Source organism: Vigna angularis, chromosome 6 (genome assembly GCF_016808095.1).
Source record: "Vigna angularis cultivar LongXiaoDou No.4 chromosome 6, ASM1680809v1, whole genome shotgun sequence".
In the NCBI taxonomy this organism is placed as follows: domain Eukaryota; kingdom Viridiplantae; phylum Streptophyta; class Magnoliopsida; order Fabales; family Fabaceae; genus Vigna; species Vigna angularis.
Window position 1 is genome coordinate 38051522 of NC_068975.1, and position 19452 is coordinate 38070973.

A 19452-nucleotide genomic window follows, 5' to 3' on the forward strand; every position below is an offset into this window, starting at 1 on the left:
TTTATAATAACTTCTTTTCGTATAAGATATATGTTTTTCTTTTTCAATATCAAGATACTTTCATAGGTTTCGTATTAGATATATGGTATATTTCGTTAAATTTCGATTCAATGCAATTATTCTAACTTTATTAAAATATTTTCTTGTATCGTTTTCAATTGTATAATATGGTACTCGATTATAAAACAACAATGGATTTATCACATTATAGGTAGCAAATACGACAATAACAGATAAATGTGATTTTTGTGTTTTTTAAATAATTTTTTTGAAAGATTTTATCAAAACATTTTCACTTAATTAATTAAATTGTCAACCTCCCCGTGTTCATACCAAATCACCCTCCTAATCTCCCTCCACCTCAAAGCAACCCCTAGCACTATAATGTGTTTGAAAACAATATTCCAATAAAAATAAAAAGTAGCAACCTTTTTCTTATTCATCTACATTTTAATTGATTTTAATGGATTAAAAATACAGTAGATTGTAAAGTTTAAAATCTTAATGTTTGCATCTACTGTTTTTGTGATATATTTATCGTTTAATTAAAATAAAGTGATATATTGTACTTAAATGTATTTTCTGAAAGAAACAATTTCAAATAATTTTTAGAAGTAACATTATAAGACTTTAGAATGTAAGTATTTCATATAAGTTCATAATTTGGTTACAACAGCGAAATTATACAAAATCCAACACCAACTGTACATTACACGTGGAAATCTTGAACCATGTGTGGCGATAAATGAAGAGAGAAAGTCAAAGATCCTTGTTTTCTTAATTTGAGAAATTGCTAAATAGGAACATCTCCATTTGAATGGTACAATTGTAATGAATTTATGTATTATGGTGTCCTTTGTAAGAAGATAGAATGCAAGTTAATACAAAATACATTGTTATCTGTATATTACTTTTTTTTTTATCATCATATGGAAACGAACAAACAGACAGAGGTGCAAAAATTAAGGAGAGCCAACCGTTAACCGGTAACGGGCGAAAACGGTGGGTTTTATAAGTTAGAGTTTATTGGTTTGGTTTCTCTGTGCGGGCGTGAGTCCCTGGTCGTATATTCAACAACCTTAACTGCAAATTCAACTTCTTCCAAAGCTTTGATTTTTTTGAGCATTCTCACTCACTGCAACCAAAGGAAGGGGTTCCCTCTAGAGGGCGGTTTTCCGATTTCTCGGAAACCGCTCTACCTTATCAACAACTTTGAAATCACTTGAAAGAAAGAAGAAGCAATGCTTCCCGGGTGAAGAAGAACATATAATAATACATTGCATGCTTTAACTTTTCGTCTGCCCACGGAATGTGCATGTGCATAGGTTTTTGGATTGAATTTTTGTAAATAATACTTGAAGAAGGTGGCGATGGCGGTAACTAGAAGAAGAGACGGTATGCGTGGCGTTCACCAGTGGGCGTGGCCTAAACCCAATAAATGGGTGAAGGGGAAACTGGTTGGATGTGGATCTTTCGGCACTGTGCATTTGGCGATGAACAAATCAACGGGTGCCCTTTTTGTTGTAAAATCATCACATTCGAGGGCTGGACGTGAGGCTTTGGATGAAGAGGTAAAAATCCTGAAAATATTTAATTCTTCACCGTACATTGTCCAATGTTTAGGGACAGAGGAGGAGGAGCAGGGCAAGGTGAATGTTTTTATGGAGTATATGTCAGGAGGTAGTTTGGCAGACGTGGCTCACAAATTCGGTGGGTCATTGGATGAAGAGGTGGTTCGTGTGTATACCAGGGAAATTCTTCACGGCCTGAACCATCTTCACCTTCATGGTATTGTACACTGCGATCTCAAGTGCAAGAACGTGCTTTTGGACCCACATGGCAACGTGAAGCTGGCAGATTTTGGATGTGCCAGAAGGGCAAATGAGTTGGGAAAGTCATTTGGTGGGACCCCTCTGTGGATGGCTCCTGAAGTGCTGAGGAACGAGTCTGTTGATTTGTCTGCAGATATATGGTCCTTGGGATGCACAGTTATTGAGATGGCTACTGGCAGTCCTCCTTGGGCTCATCAGGTTTCAAATCACGTCAGTGATGTGCTCTGGATTGCCCATGGTGATGCTATTCCTCAGTTTCCACCCCATTTCTCCAAGGAGGGTTTGGATTTCTTGAGCATGTGCTTGCAGAGAGATCCCCGTAAGAGGTCTACGCCTCAGCAGTTACTTTCTCATCCCTTTGTTACATCAACACCACCTTCTCAACATCAACAACAAAAACAACATGCTTCCTCTCCGGCAAGCGTCTTGGAGGTTCACGATTTCAGGGACTCTTGTGATGTACATGATTTCTCTCTCACAAACACACTTGCATCTTACACTGATTACTCCAAAGGAATAGCTGTGTGTAAAGCAGAAGACAGTGCCTTGGGCTCATCGGGCAATTGGATTACAGTTAGATCAGGCTGAAACATTGATCATATATAGAATTGTTAATGTAGATAGACAATTTCAAATGTACAGCATTGTGTAGGAAACGAATAGGATCTCAACTTTCTATGGCTTTTCCTCTGCATTCTCAAATAACTTTTGTAACCCATGGCTTACTGTTGCGTAGCCACAGATTTCTTATGAAAGCTATCTCTCGTGGCATAAATAATGTAAGGTTCCTACATGGTGCATGTCATTTTTGATATTAAACCAAAATTTCTTTGTGATTAATCAACCCAGTCCTACTTCTAGTCTTCTAAAAATGCCATCTTTTTTCAAAAAATGAACATACTGCAGACCTCTTGCATGTAAATTCATATTTTGAAGGTATCTGGGATCTGAAAGCAATTTCCTGTTGAAAGAACTCTAAGAGAATGCTGACAAAGAATACCAGAGAACTCGAACTGATGGCAGCTACAACTTATAATTCCCTCAGCTTTGGTGTGGTGTCTCACAAGAAAACCATCTTCAATTGGAAACCATGCATAATGTTCTTGGAGCTTTGAAAAGGCAAAAGGAATCAGGATTGTGGCAGCGTGAACATTTTGGAGATTTTGCTGCATGGATTGTTGTTCTCCAGTTTGATCTTTAAAATCCACAGCAATGGCTACTTGATTGTGCCAACGAAAACAACGACTCATCAACATTATCTTATTCGCATGATTTAATGTGATTAGTTTACATAAAATTGTTTCTATTTAGTCTTCAACGTGGCTGAACATATGTAGTTGAGGTATGTAAAAACACGAGGAAACAAAGCATAGAAAAAAAGTGGCATGAATTGAAAAAGAATATTTATTTTGGAAAAAGCTTTTTTTAACAACTTTCCTTTTTTCCAACCACTGTTTTTACGTTTGCAAATTAATAAAATAGTGATAGATAATTTATTGTCAAAAAATTATTAAAAAAGTTTTTAATATATCAAGGTAAATTTATTTTATATCATTTATTCTTATATTATGTTTTTATAATATTTTATTTATACAAATAAAGACTAAATTAAAAATAATTAATCATATAACATTCAACCAACATAAATTTATAATTTAACCAGTGGAATATTTTCATCTCAATACTCCTTTTTCAATATGAGAAATAAATGCCATACATCATAAACAAGATGATAAAGATAAATAAACAGAAAAATGAGTTATTTTTGTATACACGGGAAAAGAAAAAAACAAAGAAACAATCAACTGTAAAAGATACATTTTATTACGTTTATATAATAACATATAGTTATAAACGGATTGAACAGTTTTTAATGACACTGTAGTTTCATATTTATGTGTGTATGTTTTTTTATTGGTGTACATGTGCGCATGTTACGACGTTTAAAGCAGTTAGTTCTTAATATAAGCAGTTGATTTGTTATAAGCCATTAATAAATATAATAAAGCTTTCTTAAATGATCTTTGAAACGTGGCTACTTCCTTCTCAATTATCGATACTAGTATTAGGTCCCCTCTCTATTTAAAATTAAATTAAAAAGTTTCCACCAATCAATTTTTTTATATTTAAGCTAATTTAAAAGTGTTGTAATGTAAATGACTAAACTATCCTTAAACAGGGAAGAGTCTAATCGAATATACGTTGATTTATCAAACTAATATGTATCTGGTCTGTACTTTTTTTATTAGGATGACATGTATTATTCATAATTAATTATAATAATTTGATATTAACAAATTAAATCACGTAATTCATATTCATATAAATAATAATATAAATAACACATTGTATTTATTACTTATTACATTTATGGTTTAATAATGTATTGGACTGATTTAATGGTCGAAGTATGTTTTCTATGCTACCCATTTCAAGAAATACCAGTCTTTTCATATTATCTTCTTGAAAACAAGTTGGAATATCAATGAAATTTTAAATCACATATATTTTCAAGAGACAACATAAATAAAAAATGACATTGATATTAAAAGGTAAATTTGTTTTAGTTTTATGTCGTGACTAAGTACAACGTTGGTTTCTTACAGAACACTGATTCTTTGTTTGTTTATATGTTTGCAGCATCGCCACCTCTTTTATTCGGTCTTCTTCTTTTCTCCCTTTCTTTCTCCAACCAACTTTCTTTTCTCCTATTCCTTCCTTTCCAATTGTTCCTTCTTTTCCTTTTTCTTCCCTTTTCTTCTTTCAACGATCGTTCATTTTTTCACCTACTAAACTAATCATACGTAACACTCATACCCTTTTCTGCTTTCGCTACCTCCCACAACTCACTTCAACGTTCAACAATGAAGTCTTTCGATTCTGTCACTGTAAGCTTCCTCCCTCTCCGTCTCACTTTCTTCACTAATTTTCGGCTGTCTGAGGTTTTTGTCTCTCACCCACTTCCTTCATTAAACATGTTTCCCACTTTCTTCATCCGTCAACGTATAACCACCTTTTCGGCTTCCTCTCTGCTCAGAATCTATGATCCTCGACAAGTTGTTTCTATTCCTTTATTCTGTCACTGCTGCCTTTCTTTACTTTCTTTTTCTGCGATTGGTTTCACATTTTATACCCACTCTATTTTCAGTTCTGTGTTTTCGATGTTCACTTCATAATTTTGTTGCATCCCTTGCATAAACTCTGTGATTTCTCTTCTCTGTTGGCCGTAAACAGGATGGATAATCTGATTACAACCTTTTTAAGAACTCGGCAGTAGTTGATTGAACTGCGTTCATCACCCCACTTGTTGTTATTCTAACCGTTGTCTTTGCCAGGGTCTTGTCTTGCCAGAACCCAAGAATAGGTTGTTCCTCTGGAGTGTCCTCATCGTGGTTTCTTTGATTTCTGGTGCTTATTTCGTTGGAAATGCTTTTTTTGCAAATGAATACAAACAGGTATGTATTATTGTATTTCTAACTCTCCAAGTTTCAATTTTAGTTAAAATACCTGGGAAATTAGGAATTTTGCTGGAATTTTGTTGTATTGTTGCTACTCCAATTTTTTCTTCCTTATAAAGAAACTATTATCAAATTGATATTTCCGTAGATATATATCCGGGATTTTGAAATACGAGCCACCTTAGTTGGCTTTCTCTATGAATAATGCTTCAAAACTGTTACTTTTGGTAAAGTGGTGGGAAGAATATAATCCTGCATGGTATTTGTTCATTTGAGCATTGGCAAGATGTATCTTCTGGGTAGTAGTATTTGCTGCTCTCAATTGATTTAACAATATTAAAATCACCAACTTGGATTGTCTAACAAGGTCAAGTGGTTGCGAATTGACTTAAAAGTCCCACCACCACCCAACATAAATGTTATCGCATCTGTTGCATCTCTTTTAGCTTTGACGAATGGTTCCCAGTTTAGCTTAGGCTGGAGAAATGAAAGAAACAAACCGTATGCAATATTTTCTATAGGTTAAATTTTATGTAGGTATCAAAAACAACTGGGCCCACTCACTATTTGATGGGATCCTGATAAAATTTTCTTAGCAATAGAGAACTTGTGGGAAGAGCATCCAAAGAGTGTTGGTAGCACTCAACTTTTAGGCTGACAGTTTGTAACTCTAGTTGAATTTTAGTTACTCTTGTTTTTATTTTCTGCAATTGAAAATTGGTTTTGCTTACTTGAAAATATTCTGGGTATTATGTATGCAGAGATTAGCACGATGGGGACTAATTCATACAATACCAGATTCAAAATCAAATGCTTGCAAGGTTTGTTATTTTGGGGGGAGAGATTCTTTTTTATATAACTTGTAAGCTTATTCCTTGGAACTATCTCCAATTCTCTTCATTTTTCCATTTTCATAGAGAGAATGCTGGCCTTTGGGAAGTGAGGCATTACCTGAAGGAATTATTGCCAGAACATCTAACTTGGAAATGCGGCCCTTATGGGACTCTGGTAAAGATCATGTATGTGTGAGGTGTGCTAATTCTAGTCCTTCATTTATTGTATAGAAATTCATCTAAGACTCATGAAGTGTTAATCTTAAGCTTCACATGATAAAATGTTGTTAATCAACTGTAAGTACAGTCCTTTCGGGAAATATTTTTGGTTCTACTAAAGTTGGTTTGGAGTTTGATCTTGAACAAGTTATCTGATGTGTACAATTAATATTTTTAACTATGATGACTTTTGTTGTTTATATTAAGAGTTGGTGTATGGACATGTTGGGATATGATTAAGAAATAACTTCATATTTTTCTTTTTAAATATAAAGGAGGAGAAAAATGAATACAAAACCATGGCGGGACTAAACCACACCCATGCTTAGAAACAAAACAATCACACTATCACAAAAGAATTAAACAAAACGAAAATTAGGGACTTGATACCTATTACAGAAAAAGTCTAAATTGATGACAGAAGGTAGAACATTAAACCACTTAAAATCCAGTCTATTATCAATTCCAAAATTAGCAAGACTCTCAACACACTGATTTTTATATGAAGGTGGAGGTTCATATATTTTTGTGCCACTTACTTCTTGACTGCTTTTTATATGTTAGAATGCTACTTTTAATGGTGTAATCTTATTTATTTGTTTTTTAAATGCACGTTTATGTTCTGGGATTATTGGAGTGTACACAATGACGAGCTAACTGAAAGAAATGATGACTTGCAAATTATGAATATAAATAACTTGCTCCATAAGTCAGAGTAGTTTTCTATTGCTCTTAGGAAATGTTCATGCATAGGATTACAAGTCAAAAGAACAAAGTACTTTACCAAATATTTTACTTTAGAATCTGGGACAGATCTCGCTTATATGTGGGGAATCTACTGTATATCCTTCTGAAAACACTTTATGTATGAGTACCAATGAATAGAATTACAATGAACAATAAAATCTGAAACAAAAAATATAAAACAGGGTATTCAAGAGACACTTTACTCTTTGTCACTGTTCACTGCTTATTTCCTGCATCTCTTTTCGCTCTATCCCCTTTCTTATCGGCACACAAGTTAAGTTTCTCGCTTGAATGCTTTGGTTGCCTCTCTTGTGATCTGCTACATTAAGCATTTGACTCTCTTTATGTAAATAAGTTTTAGTAACGACCCACTGATTGAAAGGGACCAGCTTAGGCAAATAAGAGGATTACTAGGGGATTAGGACTCAGTTCTGTTAACAATAGAATAACTACTTATATTCAGTAACTGAAGGGATAAGGAGTAATGGTCAGGGTCTACTAAAAGTTGCAAGCAAGAAGTTGGACACTGAAGGGAGAGAATGAACTACCTGGGAGTTAAAGAGGGAGATAATCCCCATTTCATCATTTTGGATCTCTTGTTTAGCTTCCCACTGATACCGATCAGAGTGCTTTCTATAATAAATATTTGTTACTCTACCTATTTCTGATCTGACCTATCACTATATATTAGTCAAAATCCTGCTATCTTATAGGTTGATGGTATCTACCTTATTAATTTTCTTTTTATGCATCACTTTCTCTTTTTTGTAGACAATTTTAAAGCGCCCATTGAATCTGTTGGCTATGGCAGTAGGACTTAAGCAGAAAGAAATTGTCAACAATATTGTTGAAAAGGTTATTATTCCTTCACGTGTGCAATTTTTCTTTGATCTAAAACTCATTCTATCTTCTGACTCATATTGCTGGTGGCAGTTCTTGTCAAGTGATTTTGTTGTGATGCTTTTTCACTATGATGGTTTTGTGGATGGATGGAAGAGTTTAGCTTGGAGTAACCATGTCATACATCTATCTGCTATAAATCAAACAAAATGGTATAAAAGGCTCAGGCAAATTTTTTTCTCTAGTTGTAATAATCTTTTCTGAAGATTAAGTTCTTGGGTAAAGATTGAGTAATATAATGCTATATCATGGCATAGGTGGTTTGCGAAACGGTTTTTGCATCCAGACATAATTGCCGAATACAACTACATATTTCTTTGGGATGAGGACCTTCTTGTTGATAATTTTGATCCAAAAAGGTAAGTGTTTTTTTCTTCGTTTTGTAAAATTTCTCCGAGAGAGTAGGATGATACTAAATTTAAAGGTCTTACTTGACTATACTACATGAGAAATAGTATTTTTTTTATATCTCTGGTGATTATTATATGCCTCTTATAGGACTTGTTGATTATTTGACAGGTATTTATCTATTGTTAAAGAAGAGGGTCTTGAGATATCTCAGCCGGCTCTGGATCCTACCAAATCTGAGGTACATCATCCACTGACAGTCCATAAAGCCGGATCGAAACTGCACAGGTTGACCTTTTTTTTCTAACTTTTGCAATAAACATGTTCCACTGGTAAATTCGCACCTTTATTAAAATTACAGCCAATATTGCACTCTATTAATGATCTTAAATATTGTATAGTTCCCTGTCCTTTTGGGGGTTTCATTTATAAAATACGTGCATACTAAGAGACACACAGCGTCTCCATAAAGTGTACTATGGAAAAATGTGCCCTAACATACCCTTGCTATTTATATTACCAATGTATATGAACAGAGTGGTCCTAATATAGGGAACCTTTCAAAGAACTACATTGGACATATGACCTTCCTGTAAGCTCTTTCAGCTTATTTCAATTGAATACATTAAAAAAACTTGTCACAGTAAATTTTTTAAAGCTTATTTAAGTAAATTTCATAGTTGAGTTTGTGAATAAGTTCTCATATGATAAAAATTTATATAATTTAATGGAGTTGCTTACTCTAACACAGCCTTAATTGAGTATGTGCCTACAGTTATTAGAACATAACTGTCGAAAAACTGTCTTAAATGTTACCTTTGAAGAGATCATCAGCAAAGCCGAGTGGAGTGTCGTAGTGTGGGAACCACCAGGATGCAGGCTCTTAGCAAATTGAAATTCCATATTAATTAAATATATAAATAGTGTAGTCCTTATAAGGCATGATCAATTATCACCTTACAAACAGGTTTTGTGGGAATTGTTAGATTCTAAGCCCAATTTTTTAGAGTAACCAACATGATTCTGTATTAATGAGCTAGAATATTGCACAGTTCCTAGTCATACTGTAGGTTATATTTCACAATATATGTGCCTCATGCACACATTACATCTCTCTGTAAAGTGTGGTAGTCTGGAAAGCATACTGGACAAAATTTACCCCTATTATTTGTAGGCGATGAATGAATGCTAAAATTGTCTACATTTAATTGAATACACATCTGCAGTGGCTTGTCTCGTAAATTCCATTTATCTGCTATTCTGAGGTTGCATTCCCATGCGAACATGCTATAGGGGAATTTTTACTGGGATTTTTCTTTTCAAAATATTGCTAATATTATTTTTGCTGTTATGTCTATGCAGAAGGTATTATAAACTAAAAGGCAGTGGAAGGTGTGATGATAGTAGCATTGCTCCTCCTTGCATTGGGTAAACAGTTGCACACTGTGTGTCTTGTACTGGTTTCTTTTCAGTTAACGCACTGCTCATTCTTGCCATTAAATTGGATTCATGATTAAATATGGAAAGAATTTGTTTTCCAGTTGGGTGGAAATGATGGCACCGGTATTTTCTAAGAAGTCTTGGCAATGTGTATGGCATTTAATCCAGGTATGGATACTAAAACTAAGTAAATTTGGTACTTAATCTTATTGCGAAGACCAAAAAGAACTTTTTATGCTTGGGAGCATTATATGACATGATAGCACAGATTTTTTAATTAACTTTTAAAATTCTGAAGAATTATTTCTTTCTGAGAACATTATATAACATGCTAGCACAGTTTTTTAATTTTTTAATTCAGATTGATTTTTTTACAGTCATATATTCATATTCATGTAATCGTCTTTCTATCTACAGAATGACTTAATCCATGCCTGGGGCCTGGATAGGCAGCTTGGCTATTGTGCACAGGTAACTTGCTTGCTCCAGATCAGCATATTCATTTCATTCCAAATCCTTTTTATTCATCTCTCAGCCATATTTCAGGGTGATCGAATGAAAAATGTTGGTGTTGTTGATTCTGAGTACATAGTTCATCTGGGCCTGCCTACTCTTGGTGGCCCAAATGGCAATGAGGCAAGTGATTTCATTTCTACACGTACTGTAACTTGATGACAAGAGTCGCACAGTTTTCTATCTTGTTTGAATTTAAGCAGATTCTATATGAATTTGGCCTTGTTAAAGATTTGTATGCTTGACTACTTTTAGTTCAAGTTGACAACATATTAAAACCAGGTATATCTATCTGTGCTTAGATTTTACTGGCAGTCTAATGATTAATAAGGGTCTTTGTCCTTTGCATTGCAGGCATCGTCAGACTCCCCTGGAGGTAATGCTAGAGCCAATGTAAGTAACATAGTTGCACAAAAGAACAATGAAGACTTTATGAACCTTTAGCTCCATTTACTGCCCTTATTTGACAAAGCAACATGCTACATGCAGGTTAGGATGCAATCATACATTGAAATGCAGGTTTTCGGTAAAAGATGGGGAGATGCAGCAAAGAAAGACAAATGTTGGATTGATCCATATCAACAACAGGCAAACCTGACAAACCATTAACTGATTGAATGCCAAGTCCAGTGTCCATGTGCATAGTCACGTTTGAAATTCACACGTCACATTTTGCATCCGATTTTTGTTTCTAGTCTGAGGTATACAGGTGTTCATATTGCATAGTTTATTTTATTCTTTTTCAAGGATGGTCAATGTAAAAAGTGAAGTATACCCCTTTTTATTCTGGAAAGGGTGATTCAGAATGTAAAAGTTACATTTTGGACTGTCTTTTTCTAGGAATGCAGCAAGTTGTGAGCTTTTTCCTAAATGTATGTTTTTTGTGCCTTTGAGAACTGGTGCTACTATAACTTGGATGCGTTAAAACAATATACATTGGAGAAGTTAGCTAGACAGAGCTTAAATTAAGCTTAAAAATTTGGGGTAGAATTTGCTAAAAGAACCCAGTAGAAGTGTTATTTGTTGATTAGGCCTTGTGTAAAAAAAGTATATAATATATGAAAATTAAATGTTATAATATATATATATATATATATATAATAAAAATAAGTAACTAATATTAGTCAAAGTCGGCCTAATTTTAACGTTAGTTTTGAAGGAGAAAAAATTATAATTTTTTTAAGAAAAAGGATGGAAAGTGTATCAAAATTTAAAAATGAACGAAAATAATCTAAAAATAATTATATACTGTAATAAATGTATAAAAATTAAGAACAATGATTAATATATATTAAACTTATGTATAATAGCATACATTATTATATATGAATAATAATGATGATGATTTTATTAATGAATAATAGAAATAATTGTATCATTACAATTATAGCAATCATCAAAATAAAATATTACTGAAAAAAGTGGTGATAGTTAAAAAGAAAAAAAGAAAAAGGAGAACGAGGAAGAGAAAGCGTTTCCAAATGTAAAAGGGGTTAGTTAGGGTTTATCATAGCGTTGTTGGTGTGGGAGGAGTGAAAGAAACACTGCGCAGAGATTCAGTTCGCATTCCATTACCATATCAAGATGTCGCTTCACCGCCTGCTCCTACGTCGCCTGTCCTCCATCGCCGCCTCCCGGCCCATCTTCTCTCTCACCCAAACCCGTTCCTACGCCTTTTCCTCCGCCGAAGAAGCTGCGGCCGAGCGCCGCCGACGGAAGCGGCGTCTGCGCATCGAGCCTCCCCTGAATGCTATTCGTCCTCCGCCGCAGCAGGGTCCTCCGCGCGACCCTAACGCTCCTCGCCTCCCGGACTCCACTTCGGCGCTCGTGGGCCCCCGGTTGAGCCTCCACAACCGCGTGCAGTCCCTCATCCGCGCAGGCGACCTCGAGGCGGCGTCCGCCATCGCCCGGCACGCGGTGTTCTCTGTGACACGGCCCACCGTTTTCACCTGTAACGCCATCATCGCTGCCATGTACCGGTCGAAGCGGTACGAGGAGTCTATTGCCCTCTTCCACTTCTTCTTCAACCAATTCAATATCGTCCCCAACATCGTCTCTTACAACAACGTGATCAACACCCACTGCGACGAGGGTCGTGTCGACGTGGCCCTTGCAGTCTATCGCCACGTCCTCGCCAACGCTCCTTTCAGTCCCTCCCCCGTTACCTATCGCCATCTCACCAAAGGTTTGATCCAAGCCGGTCGAATTTCCGAAGCCGTCGACCTCTTGCGCGAGATGCTCACTAAGGGCCACGGCGCGGATTCCCTCGTCTACAACAACCTCATTTCAGGCTTTCTCGAACTGGAGAATTTGGAGAAGGCCAATGAGCTCTTCGACGAGCTTAAGGAGCGCTGCCTGGTGTATGACGGGGTTGTGAATTCCACTTTCATGGAATGGTTCTTCAAAAAGGGTAGGGATAAGGAAGCCATGGAGTCCTACAGGTCCTTGTTGGAGCGCCAGTTTAGGATGACCCCTGCCACTTGCAACGTTTTGTTGGAGTGTTTGCTCAAGCATGCCAGGAAAACTGAGGCTTGGGCCTTGTTTGATCATATGCTCGACAATCACACCCCTCCCAATTTCCAAGCTGTTAACTCTGATACCTTCAATCTTATGGTCAATGAGTGCTTTAAGCTCGGAAACTTTGAGGAGGCCCTTGCAACTTTTAAGAAGGTTGGTACTAAACCTAATTCTAAGCCCTTTGCCATGGACGTTGCCGGCTACAATAATATCATTGCTAGGTTTTGTGAGAATGGGATGCTTTCGCAAGCTGAGACCCTGTTTGAAGAACTGTGCTCGAAGTCTTTAAGCCCCGATGTTCCTACTCACAAAACTTTGATTGAAGCCTACTTGAGAATGGAGAGGATCGATGATGCTCTCAGGGTGTTCAACAGAATGGCAGATACTGGTCTCAGGGTAGTTGCTGCTTTTGGTAACATGGTGTTTGATAAATTGATTAAGAATGGTAAGGCCAGTGAATGTGCTCAAATTTTAAGTAAATTAGGAGAGAAAGATCCCAAACCAGACCCCACTTGCTATGAGGTTGTAATCAAGGGACTTTGTGCCCATGGGTTATTGGACAAAAGCGTAGAGCTGCTAGATGAGGTTATGAGGTATGGTGTTGGGGTTACTACTGCCTTGCGGGAATGTGTTACTGAGGTTTTTAAGGAAGCCGGGAGAGGTGACGAGATTGAAAGGCTACTAGATGTCAACAGATTTGCATACACTCCTCGTCCATCCCCTCCAAGACCTGCTTACCGTGCGCCACATAACCCACATTCTGGACCTCCCACCACACAAATGGCAGCTCAACTGCACCCACCACCACCTTTTCAGATGTCAGGAGCTACACTTAACCCTTCTGGGTTTCCAACACAAAGGGCGGCACAGAGTCCAACACCTCCTTCTTCTCAAATGACTGGAGCACATTATCCACCTTCTGGGTTTCAATTGCCACGTTCTCAAATGGCCGGAGCACCACATAACTCATCTTATGTGGCTCCACATCAAGTGTCGGGACACGAACGCCCGCCAATGCATCAACCTTCATGGAAATTTTCTCCTCCAATGACTGGGCCTCACACTACAGCGCCTGGACCTTCACCTCATATACTAGGACAATCTCACCACCCCTCTACATTCGAACTTTCTTCTCAAACGAACAGGGCAGCCCCGCAAATGACAGCCCAGCATTATACACCATCTGGACCTTCACCTCAAATGGGAGGATATCAGCCTTATGCAACACCATCTGGACCTTCACCTCAAATGGGAGGATATCAGCCTTATGCAACACCACGTGGGCTCCAACAAATGTCAGAACCACGATATCCACCGTCTGGAGTTCCCCCTCCAATTGTTGGACAACACCCACCAGCTGGACCAGCTCCTCCAGTATCAGGGTCATATGCTCCTTCATATGGGGCCTCACCTAAAATGTCACCGCCTTATCGTACAGCCCCAGGGCCATCTTCTCACCTGACTGGACCGTATGGCCCTTCTTCAGGAGTAGGTTCTCACTTTGAGGAATCACATCAACAGCAATCAGAAGTCCCTGAACAGGTAGCAGCTTAATCCTCTGTGACACCGATTTCTGCTGTTCGGTATCACTATATTTATGAGTTTATAGAACGATGATACAAGAATTTGTCTGTCACATGTAATCCTGTCTTGTATGACATGTCATTTTTAATTTATTCTTATAAATCAACCTTTAATATCACGCCTTGATATCTATATTTTTTGTACTGCCATTGATATTCTTCCCCATTTAACCAGAAAGAAATTTCAAGTTTTTTGCCTCAAGAGTTATATTTAGACTATGTACTAGATATTAGCGTTGAGCTTAAGCTGTATTTGGAGGAAGGTAGTGTGTATTCTTTTAGGGGAATTTGAATTTCCTTGTGATAACACATCTTGTTGAGATATTGAATGCAAATGTTTTAAGTGATCAGCATTTTATCGACATTTCATCAGAAATAGAAATGGATTATAACAAAGTGAAATTTTAAAGGACCGTGGCCTCTCGGTTGCTCTCACATTGCTTCAATCGGTGACTCCTTCAGTAGAAACAAACAATTGCAATTTTGTAAGCGAGCTCATAAAAAATGCTGTTGAGACCACCATTTGTTATTGGTTCATCAGACCTTGTTTTTCTATAGGTTTAGACAAAGTTGAATTGAATCCATTATTGTAGATAAAAGGTTCATTTCTCAGTGGAGTACTACAAATTTGTAAGGCTCTAAAATCCATTGTATATGTAGCTCTGATATAGATCGTAGCAAATGTATCATTAAATGCATATAGCACATATGCGCGGGGGTATGCATATGAAGCTACATAATTTTTAGAAAGTTAGAATGAATATTACTTCATCAGCTGGATTTTTTTTTGTAACGGTATTATTTTAGTCATTTTATTCTTCTGTTTAATTAATTTCAAATCTTTTGAAAATTTTAATATTTTTAATTAAGTTTTTAAAATTTTTGTTATTGATTATTCAAAAATTTTATATTTTTCTATTGAGTTCTTGTCGTGAGTGACCATTGTTATCTTCATCGATCATTTTATTTACTTCTCTTTTAGCATCAAGAATATAAAGGTTTTTTGTAAAGAAGTATGAGATTTTCTGGTTTATTTAAAATATTATTGCAATTGAAGTAAAACAATAAATGGGTGACTTTTAGTTGGAAACATGTTATATTTGTTTACATTATTATTTACAACAATTAAGTGTTATTGTTGTCCTATGTAGTGATGATGATGATTCTTGTTATCTAATATTGGAATGAAGGTGAAAGTGAAAGTAAAAGTTTTATGTTGTACTTGAGAAAGTGAAAGTGCTGTCATTTTCCTGGTGTCTCTTTCCCAAGATTTGTTTGATCCATAAATGGAGTGAAATGACCTATTTGTCTTTATTTTCTTCATTTCATCTTCTTACTACACCAATCTATTGCACCTTCTCTTTCACTCCTCCTTCTTCAGTTTTTGATTTAGAATACCTTACCCCGCTGTGCCGATTAAAAATATTGGTTTTTTTGTCTGTTCTCACTAATGTGCATTCCAGAATATGAATTTTGTATTTCATATCGTACGTTATGGAATGTATTTTTTATTCTATATTTCGAAATATAGAATCCAAAATACGAATTTATTCTGGAATGCCTCCAAATTATTGATTTCAGAACTTAATAAAAATAATAAACTAGAGGATAAAATAAAATTTTCAAGCATACGGGAAGTGCGGGTTAAAACTATGGAAGTGCAGGAGAAATTGTCTTCAACCTTCAACTTAAGACACAAAGTCCAAAACATAAAATAATTATTATACCGTCTAAAGGTGACTGACCTCTTCGCATTTAGGTTAAGACCGAATCGGTGCGAAATTATTGTAGTTAAGAAAGTTTTATCAAAACAATGAGTTTCAATAAAGATTTGTCACAGGCCGAACTAACCTTCTGGACTTTGAATCGAGTTCGTTATGGGTCGAGCAAAGAAATTAACCCACGATCAAAATTCAATTTAGCGACTTTTTTTGTTATTATTTAAAAATTTTAGTTATGTTTGTAGTATTAAATACTTTGTTATTATCTTTGTATTTTGTTATTATTTCTGTGATCTTTATTTGATTTTTATCTTTGTAACTGAAATATTCTCTTATTTTTTAGAGAATAAAAACAATTTGTAATTATTTCTGTGTTTGTCTTCGATGAAAAAAACATAATTTTTTACTTGAACAATTGCCATATGTAATGGAATCATGGTAAAACTTAATTCCAAACTACAATTAATAAAGAATCTATAGTCAGGAATACCATGAGCAATGGTGGGGATGGACAACCATCATTAAAGTGTTGAGACGAGAGAATGAGGCGAAATGATGATGTTCAGAGGAAGATCGGACCTGAGCAAAGGCTGAGCAAGTGCTACAATAAGAAATTGAAGAGGGACACAAACACATGCGGCATTAAGCTAAGGAGGAGTGCGAATGATTGTGATGAGAAACCAAGAAGGAACGCGAGCAATCGATAAGGAAAATCGATGAGTTGTGCTATCATATAGAAAAAGGCTCTTTGTCGACAAGAACAATTACATAGAACCAGCAAATAGTTGTAATAGTGGATGTAGGACAATGTAAACCTATGAAGGTTTGAGAAGGGAAAAAGACAGAAGACAAAGACCAAACCGTTCTAGCTCTACCTCTTCATGGATGGACATGCTAAATATCGAGGATGTCTCTAGGCATTTGAATTTTCGATGTCGAACTCTAAAGTAATAGGTAGAAAAACAACAACCTGGTGTGATTTTCATCATGCACAATGATGTGATACTGAAAACTATTACTCACTGACAAATCAACTCGGTAGATTAGTGTATAAAAGGTTATTGCAAAAATATTTAAAGGAGGGAAAGAAAAATGAAGATGTTGTGAAGAAAACAATTTATAACCATGAAATTCCCGTTTTAGGATATTTCAACACCATTGTAGGAGGTTTTGCACGCGGAGTGAAAACAAGGTTGGCTAAAAAGTGATATATACGGCTTTTGCACGAGAATGGGCAAATTTGCCTCTTATATTACCAAAATAGGCAAAGTCAAACAAATTTACGTAAATGGGGAAGTCGTGGGGGGCCCAAACGACTTCAAATGAAGAAGTCGTGCCCCCCTGCACGACTTCACACTGTTCATAGCAACAGTGTTGAAGTCGTGCACCCTAAAAACGACTTCAAGACTTTGTAATCGATTACAATGTAATGGTAATCGATTACAGAGTGTTGAAATCATGACCACCCTACACGACTTCAAATTTGTATGCCACCAAAAGCACTGGTAATCGATTACAAAACATGTGTAATCGATTACCAGGTTGTTTTGGTGCAAGGCAGAAGAGGACGCTCGTCCAGGCAGAAGCGGACGCTCGTCCAGGCAGAATCGGACGCTCGTCCAGCCAGGCAGAGAGAACGCTCGTCCCGAAAGCTAAGCGGACGTTCGTCCATCTAGCTAAGAGGACGCTCGTCGAGATGCGCTCAGTGGACGCTCGGTAGGAGAAGTGGACGCTCGTCCATTTTCAGTGAACGCTCGTCCACATACAGATCATCAACATTGTGTAATCGATTACCAAAAAATGGTAATCGATTACAGGACCCAGAAGTCGTTTTTGGGGTGCACGACTTCAACACTGTTGCTATGAACAGTGTGAAGTCGTGCAGGGGGGGCACGACTTCTTCTTTTGAAGTCGTTATTACCCCCCACGACTTCACTTTTGGTCAATTTTTGCCTAGATCTGTAATAAATTCTTCATTTTTGCCTAGTATGGTGCAAAAGCCGATATATACCAATGTCTGATGTGACATTAACCAAGGAAGACCAGAGAAAAGGGATCATACCACAAGAAGATAATCCCATAACACTTTTTGTAGCAATGATGGGAAGAAACATGCACCAAGTTCTAATTGACCAAAGAAGTTTGGCGGATGTGATGTTTTGGGATGCTTTTGTAGGACTCCAGATTCTTTGAGACTAGTTACACACTTTTGATGATGTCTTGATGATATTTTTAGGTGAACAAGTGGAAGTTGGAGGGTGCACCTGAGGACGACCTTCTCATATGAGCATGATGCAAAAAACATTGTGATTAGATAGAAAGTGGTCAAACTCAATCTTCATAACATTTATTACTAGAACAACTATCTCTTAATAAGCTCGAAACATTTTTATTGTTGTTCCATCTTAAAATGAAGTTTTCAATTATTGAGAAAAGGTAGTGAAAATGTAGAATTATATTATGATTTGACAATAATTTTTAATATTGTCTATTTTATATTAGATATTTTAACTCTTGGACTCTTTGAAATATTTGAACAATCAATTAAATCCTTCTTTTTTTTTCTTTTTTATTTGCATATTAGAATTTTGTTTGAGTTTTGTAACTTTTTTTATATAGTTTAATTTGTTATTCTTAAGGAAAAAATACACCGAATTATGAAATCATATACAGATAATGATAAATAATAAAATATTATTGAATTATAAAATTATAAATATAAATAGATAATAATAAATATTTTATCAAAAAAATTATAATAAGACATTTTTAAATATTGTAATATAATGTGAACTATTATATTTTTAAGTATCGTTCTTTTCATTAAATTTATTAAATTTGTATGTTGCGGGAGTTCACTTCAAACATCATATTATCTTTCTGAAGCTATTTCCACAAACCTCAAATGTTTAAATACACTGATTGAAATGGAGAGTCTATTTATTTTTCTCTTTTCCTTTTCTATTTATTTATTTTTGACTTTTATCATTCGAGTGCAGTTTAGAAGACATGAGACGTACTCATTTGAAAACATTATTTCGTCTTAAAAAACAAAATAGAAATTTTACATTCATAGAAGTGCAGGCTGGGCTAATGGGCCGTGAGAAGAAAAGACGAGAAGACCCATTACCAGCTTCTTTCTGCACTTTCCTATATTTTTCTTTCTGCACCGTCAAATAAATCAATTATCATTTTTTATTTTTTTAGAAATTATTTTTAACTTTCAGAATACACAATGCAAAAATTATAAACATTTTTTTATTAAATTACAGTATTTTATAGCAACTTAAAAAAAACAAAGAAAAAACAAAATGAATGATAAAGAAGGAGCCCAAGAACAA

General features: G+C 35.8%; 3 protein-coding genes across 4 annotated transcripts; all 3 read left to right on the top strand.

The window, feature by feature from the left end:
- The first annotated feature begins 984 nt into the window (after positions 1–984).
- On the top strand, positions 985–2592 carry LOC108341742 (mitogen-activated protein kinase kinase kinase NPK1). Its single transcript, XM_017579384.2, has one exon. The coding sequence runs from the start codon at positions 1371–1373 to the stop codon at positions 2418–2420; it is 1050 nt and encodes a 349-aa protein (XP_017434873.1). The 5' UTR covers positions 985–1370; the 3' UTR covers positions 2421–2592.
- Positions 2593–4434: 1842 nt separating this feature from the next.
- Positions 4435–11161, top strand: LOC108341205 (uncharacterized). Of its 2 annotated transcripts, none has more exons than XM_017578879.2 (14): positions 4435–4720; positions 5168–5287; positions 6052–6111; positions 6208–6309; positions 7861–7944; positions 8023–8141; positions 8247–8348; positions 8509–8625; positions 9700–9765; positions 9879–9945; positions 10195–10248; positions 10324–10413; positions 10645–10683; positions 10780–11161. In XM_017578879.2, the coding sequence occupies exons 1-14, from the start codon at positions 4697–4699 to the stop codon at positions 10897–10899; spliced, it is 1164 nt and encodes a 387-aa protein (XP_017434368.1). In that variant the 5' UTR covers positions 4435–4696; the 3' UTR covers positions 10900–11161. The 2 variants fall into 2 exon arrangements, with proteins under 2 accessions (XP_017434368.1, XP_052735414.1); XM_052879454.1 differs by lacking the exon at positions 4435–4720 and adding an exon at positions 4872–4888.
- Positions 11162–11730: 569 nt separating this feature from the next.
- On the top strand, positions 11731–14509 carry LOC108343383 (pentatricopeptide repeat-containing protein At1g10270). The gene has a single exon (XM_017581634.2). The coding sequence runs from the start codon at positions 11875–11877 to the stop codon at positions 14359–14361; it is 2487 nt and encodes an 828-aa protein (XP_017437123.2). The 5' UTR covers positions 11731–11874; the 3' UTR covers positions 14362–14509.
- The last annotated feature ends 4943 nt before the right edge of the window (positions 14510–19452 follow it).

Bases quoted from the DNA above. Each gene is read 5' to 3' on its own strand.
- LOC108341742 (XM_017579384.2), top strand. From the start codon at position 1,371: ATGGCGGTAACTAGAAGAAGAGACGGTATGCGTGGCGTTCACCAGTGG.
- LOC108341205 (XM_017578879.2), top strand. From the start codon at position 4,697: ATGAAGTCTTTCGATTCTGTCACT. The intron at 7,945-8,022 runs GTTATTATTCCT...TGCTGGTGGCAG, and splicing joins TCAACAATATTGTTGAAAAG to TTCTTGTCAAGTGATTTTGT. The intron at 10,249-10,323 runs GTAACTTGCTTG...GCCATATTTCAG, and splicing joins AGCTTGGCTATTGTGCACAG to GGTGATCGAATGAAAAATGT.
- LOC108343383 (XM_017581634.2), top strand. From the start codon at position 11,875: ATGTCGCTTCACCGCCTGCTCCTACGTCGCCTGTCCTCCATCGCCGCC.